The sequence below is a fragment of the Strigops habroptila genome, chromosome 8 (genome assembly GCF_004027225.2).
Source record: "Strigops habroptila isolate Jane chromosome 8, bStrHab1.2.pri, whole genome shotgun sequence".
In the NCBI taxonomy this organism is placed as follows: domain Eukaryota; kingdom Metazoa; phylum Chordata; class Aves; order Psittaciformes; family Psittacidae; genus Strigops; species Strigops habroptila.
Window position 1 is genome coordinate 42,956,515 of NC_044284.2, and position 13,478 is coordinate 42,969,992.

The window sequence follows — 13,478 nt, forward strand, 5'->3', positions numbered from 1 at the left end:
ACTGGAAGGTGCCCCGTGCAGCGCCTCACGCACAACGGAGCTGCACATGCCGTGTGCCGAGCGCCAGGAGCTCTGGCCCACCGACTGGGCGCTGGGGCTGCCCCGCCGGTGAGCGCCCCGTCACCTCCGGAACCCGCTCTCTGCCTCTGCCACCTCCCCGTCCCCCCACGCCGCCATCTTCCTCGCCCCGCCCCCGCAGCGCTGCCGTGGCGGCGAGAGGCCCCCCCGGCGCTGCCGGCAGGGGCTGTCCGCGGCGTTCGCCTGCGGAGAGCGGGCGGCGGTGGCGGGGCAGCCGCGGGCCCTGCCTGCCGTGGCGCCCCGTCAGCGGAAGGAGGAAGCGCCATGGCCGAGGACTGGGCCGGCTTCTCGCAGGAGGAGCTGCGGCGCCTGCGGGACCAGCGCCCAGGTACGGACCGCGACCGGGCTCTGGCGGGGGCCGGGGCTCCGGACCGGGCCGGCCGCAGTGCCTGACCCGGTTAGCGGCGGGCAGCGGGGCTGGGAGCGGCGCGGAGGAGCTTCCGGGCCCTCGGCACCCAGTCAGCTGCCGCAGCTGTACCTGCCTCCGGCCCCTCAGCTCCCCACATACACGCCTCTGTCCATCCCCTCAGCTCTTCCAGACCATCCCCGCATCAAACACCTCTGGTTCTCCAGGGAGCTCTTTGTTTCCCCAGCCAGTCCCTCGTCCCCTCCTGTCCCAGACTCCATCTCTCGCTGCTCCCGTCTGTCTCCCAGCCAGCCCCTCTGTCTCTCAACCCGCAAATCTCTGTCACATTTCCAGATGCCCTAGCCCCTTGTCCTGCACCTACATCTTCCTGTTCACTACCCCACCCATGTTCCTAACCTCTTCCTTGTCTGTCAACTTGTTCTTCCCTATTCTTCTCTTTATAAACCCCCAGTTTGCCCACCAGACTGTCTGGGACTCTTCTAGATCCATCTCTCTGTGATTGCCCTAAGAGTTGCCTCACTCCTACCTATGGCTCTTCCTTTAGTCCTGGTAGTCCAGGCCTCTTATTCCTCCCTCTTCTCATTTTGGATTTTCACATCCTTTAAAACTCTTGATTCTTAGGCTAACAAAATATTTCCAGGTTCCTGGGTTTACCCCTGTGTTGCCTTCCCTTGACACCCTGGCATGTCTTTTCCTTATGTTGGTTTTGCACCAGTTTGCTTGCCCAGAAAAGCTTATTCACAGAGTCTGTCTGTGATCTTAAGATTTGGTTTTAATCCTGGTTCTGCCTCTCATCCATTGGTAGGTTTGTATGAACCCTCAGAGCAGCAGCGTCGCCCCCACACTGTGAATAAGAGTCGGAAGCAATCCCAGCGAGAAAAAGCACTCCAGCAGCAGTGTCAGAAGCTGGGACTGCAGGGTGGAGCAGCCTCTGTTCCTCCTGAGCAGTTACTTTCTGTACCAAAACAGAAGCCTTGTAATCCTCAGCAGCCTGTGCTGCCACCTCATCCTCCTTCAGCAGGAGATCAAAGGCAAAATGACAACCGAGACCAGCAGAAGGAAGTGACACCGGTCGATCCCTGTAATGGCAGTGGCAGCGCCCAGACCCGCCCTGCAAAGCCCAACTCCAAAGTAGAAAAAAAGAAAGTGGAATTGTTAGTAAGTTGGTAAAATCAGGGGATGGGTTTTGTTGTTCTTTATTCATTCATTCTTTTATTGTGAATTAAAGTGAACTTTTCTGTCTCTAATAGGAAGGTTTGAGAGATCACGTTTACTGTCTCTGCACTGAACCTTTGGTTTTCATATCTAGTTGTGTTAAACCTGATTCAGGACCTAATTCTGTAGCGTAATCCATGCAGATTAGCACCATGCTGTCTTCGGGTAATTTCTTATGGCAGTAGATCTGTATATCATAAAGTGCCCAAGATGTAGGACTGTGTTAATGGTTCATGAAGACTTAATCTCACCATCGTGCTGTATGTGCAAGCCAGCAGCCACAACAAAAAGCCCTTTTGGGAGTGCATATACTATGATTTGTGTAACTTTGTGTTCCCTTTACAATATTGCTGCAGATTTGTTAATGCCAAAAGTGTTGATGAGGAGGTAAAATTTCAGATTTAAGCAGTTCTCTAGCTTTTATGATTCGAGATGAGACCAATCTCAAGGTTCTCACCCTGTGCATCAGCCAACAGTGGGGTGCCTGTCTCCCACGGAAGCATCAAACTGCTATATGTAAGAGAGAGAAAGGAAAAAGTACTGAACATGGCTCTCTGGGTATCTGATTGAATGTGGCAGTTACACTAGTTCATCACCCAGAATTCAGATGGTAGCCTAACTGCTAGAGAGGGCAGTCATTTCCAGTGTGAGAAATTACTTGGTTTTACCTCTCGATGTTTTCCTGTATGTATCCACATGCCAATTTTATTTTCTTCCTTGGCAGGCAAAGCAAGGTGTGAGGGGCAAAAGGATGAATTCTTTTTCTAGGGCATATAGTTTATTTTTAAAACATTTTATTTTTAAAACAATGCTGCTGCAGCCTTGAGTTGCTATGCAGGTCCAAACTTTTCTGCCCAATATAATCAACAAACACTAGCTGGCCTCTAAACTTCCTTGCATCATTTGTATTCCCCCAAAGCAGGGATCAGCAGCTTTCCAGGTGTGGTGTGCCAGACCCGGTGGCTGGTTAGATCTGTCTGTAGGATCTCAGAGGCGATTGAAGGTGCTTCCTGCTGGAGAGGCAGGACTGCGGCAGTCAGCAGCGCTTGTGTGGTGAAGCAGCTTGTAGCTTCTCTCAAATTCAAAACTCAAAAGGATCCAGGAGGTTCTGTTTTGCAGAGGTGTACCTTGAGAGGCTGCAGCTGCTGGCCATGATGCTGCCATTTACCTGCCCAGCTCCTGGCTGGAATCACCTACCTGCAGATAGCTGTCCCTTCAGCAGAAGAGCAGCACTTTGAAAAGCAGTGCCAAATTCCTCGTGTGGGTGCAGCTCACCAGTAGTACTGGCTGCTAAGCTCCTTCTTGGTAGTGGAAAAATAGACACTGTTTGACTGGGAAAAAGATAGCTAAAGCTTTGCAGAGATGTTTTTCCCTCTGTGGGGAGCAAATGACACTTAGTTGCAACAACCACCCCCTGAATCTGCTGGATTAATTTTAGCCTCTGCACTTGAATTTAATCTTACTGAAAATATTTCTCTATATGAAGTTGTAGGAATAGGGTGTTGAGGAGAACTCTGAAGAGATATTCTTGTGCAGATAAAGTTAAAAGTAACATAGCTGAGTTACTTCGGTGTTTTTAAGCTAAACTATTTTTAAACTGAGACTTCTTGAAAGAGGACTGAAGAATACAACAGGGTAGAAAAGCGGCAAAGCAAGTTTTGTGTCTCCTTAATCCTGCTCAGCTGTGTTGGTGCATGTTGTGTCCCCTTGCCTTCCATCCTCTGGGACTAGTTGTATCTCTTAGTAAATGTAGCCTAGGAAATGGAATCCGTATAACTCTTTCCCTGGTGGCGAAACTGAATTCATGTTCTTCCTTGTTGCTCATTTTCACTGTAACTTTTACCAGTCTTTCATTTGTACCAGTTTAATTATCTGTAGGCTGTATTGTAAAACAGACCTGTGAAATGATCTGTTTTATGGAAAAAACATTTCCAAAAAAGAGGCTGTGTTGGCAGACTGAACAGATGTGACTAGTAGCAGGACGAGAAACTTGAAACTGCTTCTACCTAGTGGGGAAGCACATCCTTAAATGAAAAATTCCATCCATTTCTGAAAAAGTGCTCCATGCTCCTTCTTCCAGCAAAGTTGAATTAACCAGCAGCTTACTTGCTTACGAATATTTTTGTTCTGATCATCACATTTCATCTGGAAGTGTTTTATTGGTCTGAAAGACTTCTTGCAGATGATTCTTCTTTCCTCAGAACCAAAACCTGTTTATTGTTCCTTTGACATTTTTAGAGTTTGCTTCAGGAAATGTGATGGTGAATATTTGTGTCATTTGGGGAACAGGTGGAGAAATGAACTTTCTGTTAATTTTAATCTTCTTGTCAATGAGCAGGCAGGAAAAATCTCGATGGGAAATCCTCCAGCAAGAGCAACGGTTGATAGAAGAGAAGAATAAACGCAAGAAGGCACTCCTGGCCAAAGCTATTGCTGAGAGGTAAGGGGCTCTGCTACAGCATGGGCTGAGGCTGAGGAAGGGATTACTTTTCATCTGTGACTAGTTGCATATCTTCTATTTAAATCTCACTTTTTCCTCTTCTCTGTGCTCTGTATGTACTGCTCCACAAATGAGCATCTGTGATTGACATTTCCCTTTGATGACAAGTGCTGGCTAAGAAGTTGTGACAAGCTTTTCACTCTTCCAAAGCTGCAGCTCTGTGCCCAGATGGAAAAGTTATCACAGAATTTGAGAATTAACTGAAGTCCTTGTGCCTGTTAGTAGGGGCGTATTTGGATGTTGGGGTGCTCAGATGCTTATCCCTGCTCTGTGCCTGATTTGTTTTCACTGGATTTGAGGAAAGTTTATTTGATTCCTATAGGGGAACTATAACTATGTCTGTTTGGGCTTTTGACTTTTTCATATTAGTATGTGAAAAGTGTTGAAAAGAGAACATGATCAACGTTAAGAAGGTACCATTGTACCTCTGGCTGATTAGAAATTATAAAAATTCACATGTTCTTACAGTTGTTACTTCTTGCTCTTCAGGGGACCATACTTTAGGCATTGTGCAGTGTTGTACACCGAGATAGTTTACAACTAAGGGAAGGGAAGGTATGTAGGGAAGGGTATTAGAGCTGCTGATAACACGGTATCAAGGAAGGAGGTGTGAAGCTTTCAGGCTCACAGTGCTCTTCCAGATATGTATTATGTCCTGTGCATCAAAGCTCTCGGGTAGCACAGGCGAACACAGCCAGTACCGTGCAGAAAATTGTCTTTGGGGTTCTGAAGGTTTTGTTTTCCTTTGCGAGGCAGAGATAAAACACATTTGATCTGAATCACTCTAGGACACCAAACATGGGTATGACCACGAGGCTGGGTCCTTCCTCCTGGAAGCAGAGCGTGAGATAGAGAGGAGAACTTGGAAGGTGATAGTTATGTCTGACATTCAAAGACCGCCTTCAGTCTCTCAACAGTACTATAGGATGCCTGTTTCTCTCCACCTGCATCACCTGGTCTGATGAGAGATGGTGTTATTTCCTACACATAGAATCATAGAATGGTTTGGGTTGGAAGGGACCTTAAAGATGATAAAGACCACATCTAGTCTTGTTTTCAAGTATCTGATTTGGGGGCTTAGGCAGTGGCTGAAAACCATGGTTTTGCTGTTGGTGATGAATGACAGCAAAGTGACCTGATGTAAAAGCTTGTTACTTAGCTTGTTTGGGAGTGAAATCCATCAAAGCTTGCTGCCCTTAGCAACATTTAGTTTTCAGAATTTAGGAATGAATAAACTGAGTTGAAAAAGGTTGCATAAGGCTTGATTGAAGTCCTTTGTGTTTGATGTAAAACTTTCCATTGACTTCATTGGGATTTGGCTAGGCCTTTTGGGAATAATTTTACAAAATGGAAATCAAGCTTAGGTTAGGTGACTTTTTGGCCCCTACTAACTGGGCTTCTTTGAAAGGGGATATTTGTAGGGCTAAATACCCTTCCCCCTCATGCTTCCCCCCCAAGCCATTTCCTGTTTCCTTACACTGAGAACTACTTAGATACAGCAGCTTCTTGTGTGTTTCCACAGTAAAGAAACACAATCCATTTTAGGCGCTTTGATTATAGTCATTACATAATTTTGCCATAGTCCGTTAATAGCAGGCATTTTAGATCCCTGTGGATATTAAAAAAGATCAAAAGTCTTAAATTGTGAAGGAGAAACCTTCTCTTAAAGAAGTAAGTTGCTCTGCAAATGAAATGGGGCCTGTTGTGTCAAGAAGAGAGGCTTGAAAAGGAAGAAAAAAAAAAAGCATCCTCCTTTTGCAGATCCAAAAGAACTCAAGCTGAAACAGTGAAACTAAAAAGGATTCAGAAGGAGTTACAAGCTCTGGATGACATGGTATCTGCCGACATTGGCATCCTGCGGAACCGCATTGATCAGGCCAGCTTGGACTACTCCTATGCCCGGTAGGTGACAGACAGGGAGGAGGGAATAGGCCTGCCTGAGTGGAGAGAAAAAATGCTGTTTCCTGTCACCAAAGCAGTAATGGAGTTATGTCATTGTAGTAATGTGTAGTCAAAGTGGTCACAGTCTGGGGGGCTTTCAAATCTTGAGGCAGAAGTGTGCTTTTTGTTCCCTAATTTTTCCCTTGGAATCTGGAAACTGAAGAGGTTTTCTGACTGCAGACTGTGCTTTCCAGCTTCATGCTGTCACGAGACATACTTTACTGCTTTAACTGTGCGGTTGTCCATAAGCCCTGCTTTATTGTTTCAAGGTTGTTTATTTCTTCTCGGGGGGAGAGAGTTGGGTTTTTTTAAATTCCTAAAAGGAAAGTCCTTTTCAGGGAAACTTGCTTGTTGATGACAGCTCTGGTCCTGTTGGAATCAATGGGACCAATTAAGCTTAAAACATGTAACACTGCTGAAGTGCTTTTGGAACTGGGACCAAAAATTGAAGGAAAAAGCAAGCTTTCATCCTTCACAATGTGCCTTTAATCGCTCTGGTTCTGATGAGTTCCTTAAATGCAAGAAATTAATCGGAACACCCTATTAGTTGTGGGTAAACCACAACATCAGTAGATAAACATCAGCATGTTTATGTAGCCATTTAATAAAATGGAAATGTTCAGTTGCGGTTTTTGGTTCACGATTCAATGTGTTAAACGTATATTTCTCCTTATGACTTCTGCTATACGTTGACCACAGGCCAATAAACGTAGCAATTAGTCTTTAAAAAAATAGCAGCAGTAGCTAAAAAATAAGTATTTCTTTTGTGTAATTATCATTTGAAATATCTAAGATTAACTACTGTAGTTTCAGTAGCTGAGTTCCTATGAATAGAGAATTTCAAACCCCCAAGAGGAAAAACATTTCCATCTATTTTAGGTTAAAGTCTGGTTTCTAAAACCATTAAGTGCTTGTGGAAATTTCCTTACCAAAATTTTGTAATAATTTGTCTATTTGAAATGCTTGATCTCTTATAAGTGTATAACACAAGTGGCTCTGATGTTTAGAAAGCAATTTTTCATGAAGGTAACAAAAGGGCATGCTGGTAGGATGATGAACTTTACAAAATACTTAATGACTTTCATGAATTTGGCAAGTCTGTCTTTTTGTGAGGGAGGGATTTGGAAACATGAGTTAGGTACTTTGGTGTTATAGTTTTTATGCATTATGAGCCAAAGCTGATTTACTTTTAATTGGTGTCTCTTTAAGCAGTTTTTTAGTTCTTGCCTTATGTTTTAGGGCTAAAACACAAATAATTTCATTAGGTCAAAAAGCACATTATTAGATAGTCCTGAACACGTACATAGCTAGGGGCATTTGACAATTGCTGTGGAATGCAATTTTCATAAATATGATATGAAGAATATGTGTGAATTCAGCCCAAAGGTTTAGCTATGCAAAAGCTTCCAGGATAGCATTAGTTTTTCCATTTCAGATACCTCAGCTGGGGAAATCTTTACTTTCTTGAAAGGGAAACATAAGCGGGCATCTTCTGCACACTGCAGACATAGCCGTTACAGCTGGGTCAAAGTTTTGTGATTATAACAGAACAGATTTGGGAAGGGGTTTCTATGTCTTATTTCCTTCTGTTTCCCTAAGCAAGGGATTTCTCCTATCTTTCCGTTGTTTCGTTTAACCAGATATTTGAAGCTGGTTTCATAAAACAGCTGGATTCTTTATTCAGCCACCTTACTAATATTAGTTTTATGAATGCTCTGTAAGATATGTCATGTAGTGATTCTGCAAAACCTTTTGCATGTTCCCTTTCCTGATGAGCAAGATTGCATCTGTCTTTCTACTAAGTAAATCAGAATGTATGGATTCACTGAATGTAGTAGAAAATGCAGCACTAATGTGGTCACCAACCATTAAAGTGCTAGATATTCTGGATATGCTAATCTCAACAAATATTTGGAATATTTATTTTTTGCTATATTTGCATGACAAGAGGTGCAAATTGGCAGGTGTGTGTGGGGTGGATGCTTACAAGAAAATTCTACATTTGTTGCCATGCAAAAGTTGTGATCACTATTGATGTCATATGTTGTGTCAATCTGTGCTGCTGATGATTTTCTGAACATACATATGGGTGGCTGGAAGGGTAGAATTTTAGACCAGATCTGAATGTAAATGTGTAGAGCACCATGGTAGCATCTGTATCTGTCAGGTGGATGGCTCGATTAGAAAAACCACGAAACTGTTTTGCAGTGTTTCAGTTCACTAGATAGGTGTTCATTAGAAGTGTGAAAGCACTACAATTCTGATGATTTCTTTCTGCTGCTGGTGATGCATCTCTTAACATAGGCAGTAAAAATGCTTGTTCGTGATTCAGATTTCAGACAAGCAGATTAACTCTTGGAATACAGCAGCAGTGAAGAGGCTAATGTGTCAAGAGGATAAGATTTGATCAATTCACACTTTCTTCCCTTTTACTAACTTAGCAGCATGTCATGAATAGCTGGCATAATGCATTGCAGAGCACACTGCATTTCAGGGATGCTTAAAGTATCTGTCAATGTGTCAGATTGTAAAGTGTTTTGAGAATTAACCCACTAGAAATGATGATTTTGCAGGAAGCGGTATGATAAGGCTGAGTCGGAGTATGTGGCAGCCAAGCTGGACCTCCAACACAAGACAGAGATTAAGGAGCACCTCACGGAGCACCTGTGCACAATCATACAGCAGAATGAACTTCGCAAGGCCAGGAAGCTGGAGGAGTTAATGCAGCAGCTGGAAGTGGAGGCAGATGAGGAAAATCTGGAACTTGAGATAGAGGTGGAGCGGATGCTGCAGCAGCAGGAGGCAGAAGCAGCGAGGCAAGCCAGCCAGTCACACAGTCATGCTGGGACAGCTAAGGAAAACCCCACTCCCAGTGTTACGGTGCAGGAGAATGAACACGCTAATCATTCTGTTGCTTCTACTGCTGTTTCTGAACAGTTGCTTCAGTCTCAAAACTCTGGTACCAAATTGCTCTCCAATATGGCCAGCCAAACTCAAGCAGTAAATGTGACTCCAGGAAACCCCCCAGCTTGTTCTGCTACATGACTTACTATGTTCAGATAAGCCAGCTGGTTATGGTTGGTATACTCTCTGCAGGCTTGTGTGCTATATGTTATCTGGGCTTCTGCAGTGCCAGTAATATGCACTTAATTTCTCTTTTCCTTTAATATGGTTCTCAAATTTTAAAGGTGCCTTTTTTTTTTTTCCTCAGAAGACTCCCTTTTGGGGTTTACCATCTGTCATCATCATTCTGGTTTAAGTTCATCTTCTAATGCCCAGCTTTTCATGGGGCTTTATACCTTCCTGAAACAGGATACTTGGAAGCAAACAGTAGGGTTCTTCCAAAGGCTTTCAGCATATTGCTATTGTAGATACCTATTGCAAACAGTGTGCAGGAGGTACGTATCTACAGGAGGGAACATCACACCTTAGAATGCTCCTGAACACATTCTGTCGCCTGACAACTGTGTTAGGATGTTTGTCTTCCTTTGTATCTGTAAGGGATCAGTTTTCAATGTTTTTTAATTCTGTGAAACCCAAGTGCTTGCTTTAATTGTCTTCGTAGCTGATACTCTCTCCTGATTTAAAGGAAATTCACATATTAAGGCAAATTGCAAAGTCAGTTGTAATATTTCCTGTTTATCACTTTGCCTATTTCTTCCAGATGACACTAGATCAGATAAAGCTATGTATTGCTAGCATTATTATCTATGAAATCACAGCAGCTATGATTTAACAAAAATTATGGTTTACGGTTTAAGACATTGTAGAATGTATGATGTAGAAGTAGAAACACACAAAAGAAAGTATGTTACAATTAAAGCTGTTCCATTACAAACATATTTCCTCTGTCATAGTTGCCTCAAAGTTCCAATAATTAGCCAGGGATCTTGAAATGAATAATTCCCACAGGATATTGGAATTGAGCCCATTTTCGTATAACATCCAATGCATTTTCTTGCCTGAGGTGCGGGTGTGTACCCCACAAGAAGTTCAGCTGGTTTGCTCTGTTGCCACTGAAAGGCTTTAAAAAGCTATTCCAGGTGGACAAAGTCTCAGGAATTAAAATAGAGGACATAGGCAAACCTCCCATAGACTGATCGCAGCTGCGAACCATGGGGACTGTATTCATAGTTAACTGCTTTGTAACAGAGGAAGGCTGCTTTCATTGTGGAAATGGTTTCTGTAATACCTGACCTGAACATGTCAGTCAGAGTTTATGAATGAATTACTGAATGATGCCATCAAGTATATAAATGGGACACTGATTGTCTCTGTGGCTTTAATAGTGGAAAAACATGTCACTACATTTCATTTTTATTCTATTAATAAATCAGTGCATCTTCTACGCAGTGTGTTTACTTTCAGTTGTGATATCTGACACACGTATTCAGGATTATTTTTCCACAGGAGCAGATAAATGACAGAATCAGATATATCCTTTGGCAACTTGCCACTGTGTGAAAGTAAATCCTTGAAAAAGGCCATTCCAAAATACAAAAATGTATGAAGCAAAGACATGGGAGGATATGGCTTGGCAGGAATCTTTTCAACTAACTGTGGCCCAAGGCAGCAGTGGAAAATCTCTACTGATGAGTCCAATACAGAGAGAAAGAGGGATAAATCTGTTTCCTAGCTGTGCATAATCAGGGCTGATTGAAGTTAGAAAACTCCAAAATAATATTTGAGATATGTATGAAGCACTGCTCTACTGCTGCTCATACACTGCATTCCCTGTTACTTTGCAGGAAGAACTGGTTTAAAAGCTGAAAATTTTACTGTATTGTGATAAAATTGTGACTGACTTCCTTTGCTCTGTCTGCAGTTGCAGAACAGCTTGTAGCAACCTGATTATGGCTTTCAAAACTGGATACCAGTAAGTGCAATAATAATTTAATTGTACCATTCTTGTTTCCATCCTCTGCAGCTGTCCCCAGTTGCTCCTCAAGAGAGTCTAAGTCCTAGTGGATAGGTCTGTTCCTCGTTACAATTGTATTCAGCTCATCAGGGGACATACAGAAGAGCATCTGACAGAAGAGTTGAATTGTAATGGTATTTACAGGAAGCACATGCATACATTTTGCATATAATTTGTGGTTCTCAAGTAGGTTAAAATGTGGTTAAAATAGTCCTTCTGAATGCACCTTGTTATCACAGGTAAGATTACTGTTTGAACTCCTCAAACAAAAAAGGCAAAAATTTGTAAGTCCAAAGTTCTTTTTGATAACTACTTAAGAATAGGAGTTTCCTAGAAGGGAGTAAGTTTATATCCAACAAAACTACTTAGAAACTGAAAAATTCTTGTGTGCCATCCTGACAGTGCTGGTGCTGTTTCTGCCTGATAGGGAAGATGCTGTTGTTACAATCAGCAGTTTCTGCTCTCTTACAAGTCCCTCATCGAAGTTCGGCCCAGTTCTATCTGTCTAACTTCTGAGCTTGCAAAATGAAGTGAACTGGCTGGAAGCCACATGAAGCAGCCATGTGAAGTACAATAGGTAGCCTAACATTTGGTCGCTCTCTCTAGACAGGGAGTGCAAGAGTTAAATTGTTTGATCTGAGTTATGAAGCCTTTCTCTGACATGTGATATAAACCACTACCATGGTGTCAGTTCCACTTTGGAAGTTCTCAAATGTTTTGATGGGTGCCAGTATGCCGGTTTAACATTCCCCCTATGCCGGAGCCAAGCAGTCCAGTCATAATTGTAACAACATGTGTGCTGGTCAGAAATGCCAGGAGATGATTTTGGTGCAACAAAAGGGTTGCGTTTTTTCCCTTGTTTTAAGGAAAGAGAACAGTTGGAATTGAGGGTCTTCAAGCAAAAGCCATTTCTACCTTTGGAGTAGCTGATACATCTGACAATATTTGTTGCTGTTGTCACTGGAGTGCATTGAAGGCAGGTGTGCTGTCCACTCAGTTAGAATGGTGTATCTCTTCAGAAAAATTGAAAAATTAAAAGTTCAGCATAGATCAGGAATGGGTGGGTGCATTTTTAAGTGAAGGCCTCTTGCAGGTACAGGTAGAAATCTGAATGTGGAGTGTGCTGGGGTTGAACACCCACGGCAAGGAAAATAGTGATACCTGACAGTAACGCTGCAGGGCTTATCACAGGAGACTTGCAATCTCCTGTGGCAATGTAGCCATTTCTGTGTTTGGCCACCACATTACCACTATGAGAAGTGGAAACCACCGATGTATACTGCCGTGAGAATCTTACAAAGCATGTTATAATTGCCCATGTTGCAGTTTGGCCAGGATGTTGAGAATAACACTCCCACCTCTGTCAAGAAGTGTTTAAATGAGCACAGATGGTCATGGCTCAGCCTGGGGTTCCCATGAATGTCTAGTGCATGGTGTAAAACACTTGGACAATCCCCAATCTGATTCTATATCCAGCCAGATGAAGTTGGGCTCGTAAGAGGTTTCAGCTTAGGGTAGCTGTCTGGGGAGATATGCAAGTTCTCTCTCAGCTATTCTGCCTAATACCTTCTGTGATGCAGTAGTGTCTTCTGTTGGAGCCTGTATCCCATCTAAACTGAATGAGGAAAAACTAGTAACAATGGAAAGTAGTGACTGGCCTAGTGGTTGGGGGTACTGTGTTTCCCCACCAGCTGTATAAAGAATGTGCTAGAAAGGATTGTTCATGGGACAGTTTTCCTATTCTGGGGAAGTTCTGGAACCAAAGAAGGGGGCAGAGCACTGCTGAACTGTCTCCCATGCTGGGATTCCTTCCATTCTGCATTTTCTGCTTAGGACAGTAGGATCTGTAGACTTTCTGCTCCTAACATCCTTTTGTCAAGGTTCAAATTTGGATCAAAACCCCTGTGATATGATTGTCTCAGCCTGAGGCCTGATACTTTACCAGACACCCCTCATGTGGGATCTTTGAGCATCTGTGGGTGCTGGACTGAGTTTGGTACTTTTGTGTGATTCTGTGTAGACACAGTGTCTTGGGTCTCTGTGCTCCACTCTTGTTCATGCCGTAGTTGAGTATAAAGGTTCATGCAGTTGCTGAGAGCTAGATAAAATTTATCTGCAGGCCTGATCCAACCCAGAAATTGTATGTTCAACACTTTGGTATTATTGCATGATCCCTTTTCTAATTCTGTGGATATAGGTGTGGTGTGCAAAGGACAAAGGGTTTTGCCAGTGGCAGTGCAAACAGGGTGTAGAGATGTGGGCTGGTATTATAGAAACCACATGCTTGTTAAGTGCCCTATTTAGGCTTGTCTGCATGGTCCTATTAAAGCGAGTGTTGGCTCCTTTGATGGGGCACGAGACTGGTTTCCTTCATCATTTCTCCTGATTTATGTCCCAGCAGCAAACTTCTACGTCAGTGGGGAAAGACCAAGTAACGAGAGAAGTTAGCCAAGCCTCAC

The 13,478-nt window shown here is 43.2% G+C and overlaps 1 protein-coding gene across 1 annotated transcript; it reads left to right on the forward strand.

Moving 5' to 3' along the window:
• The first annotated feature begins 261 nt into the window (after positions 1-261).
• On the forward strand, positions 262-12,362 carry GORAB (golgin, RAB6 interacting). The gene is made up of 5 exons (XM_030495438.1): positions 262-406; positions 1,251-1,599; positions 3,999-4,100; positions 5,922-6,062; positions 8,675-12,362. The coding sequence occupies exons 1-5, from the start codon at positions 343-345 to the stop codon at positions 9,144-9,146; spliced, it is 1,128 nt and encodes a 375-aa protein (XP_030351298.1). The 5' UTR covers positions 262-342; the 3' UTR covers positions 9,147-12,362.
• The last annotated feature ends 1,116 nt before the right edge of the window (positions 12,363-13,478 follow it).

Bases quoted from the DNA above. Each gene is read 5' to 3' on its own strand.
- GORAB (XM_030495438.1), top strand. From the start codon at position 343: ATGGCCGAGGACTGGGCCGGCTTCTCGCAGGAGGAGCTGCGGCGCCTG. The intron at 4,101-5,921 runs GTAAGGGGCTCT...CTCCTTTTGCAG, and splicing joins GCCAAAGCTATTGCTGAGAG to ATCCAAAAGAACTCAAGCTG. The intron at 6,063-8,674 runs GTAGGTGACAGA...ATGATTTTGCAG, and splicing joins TTGGACTACTCCTATGCCCG to GAAGCGGTATGATAAGGCTG.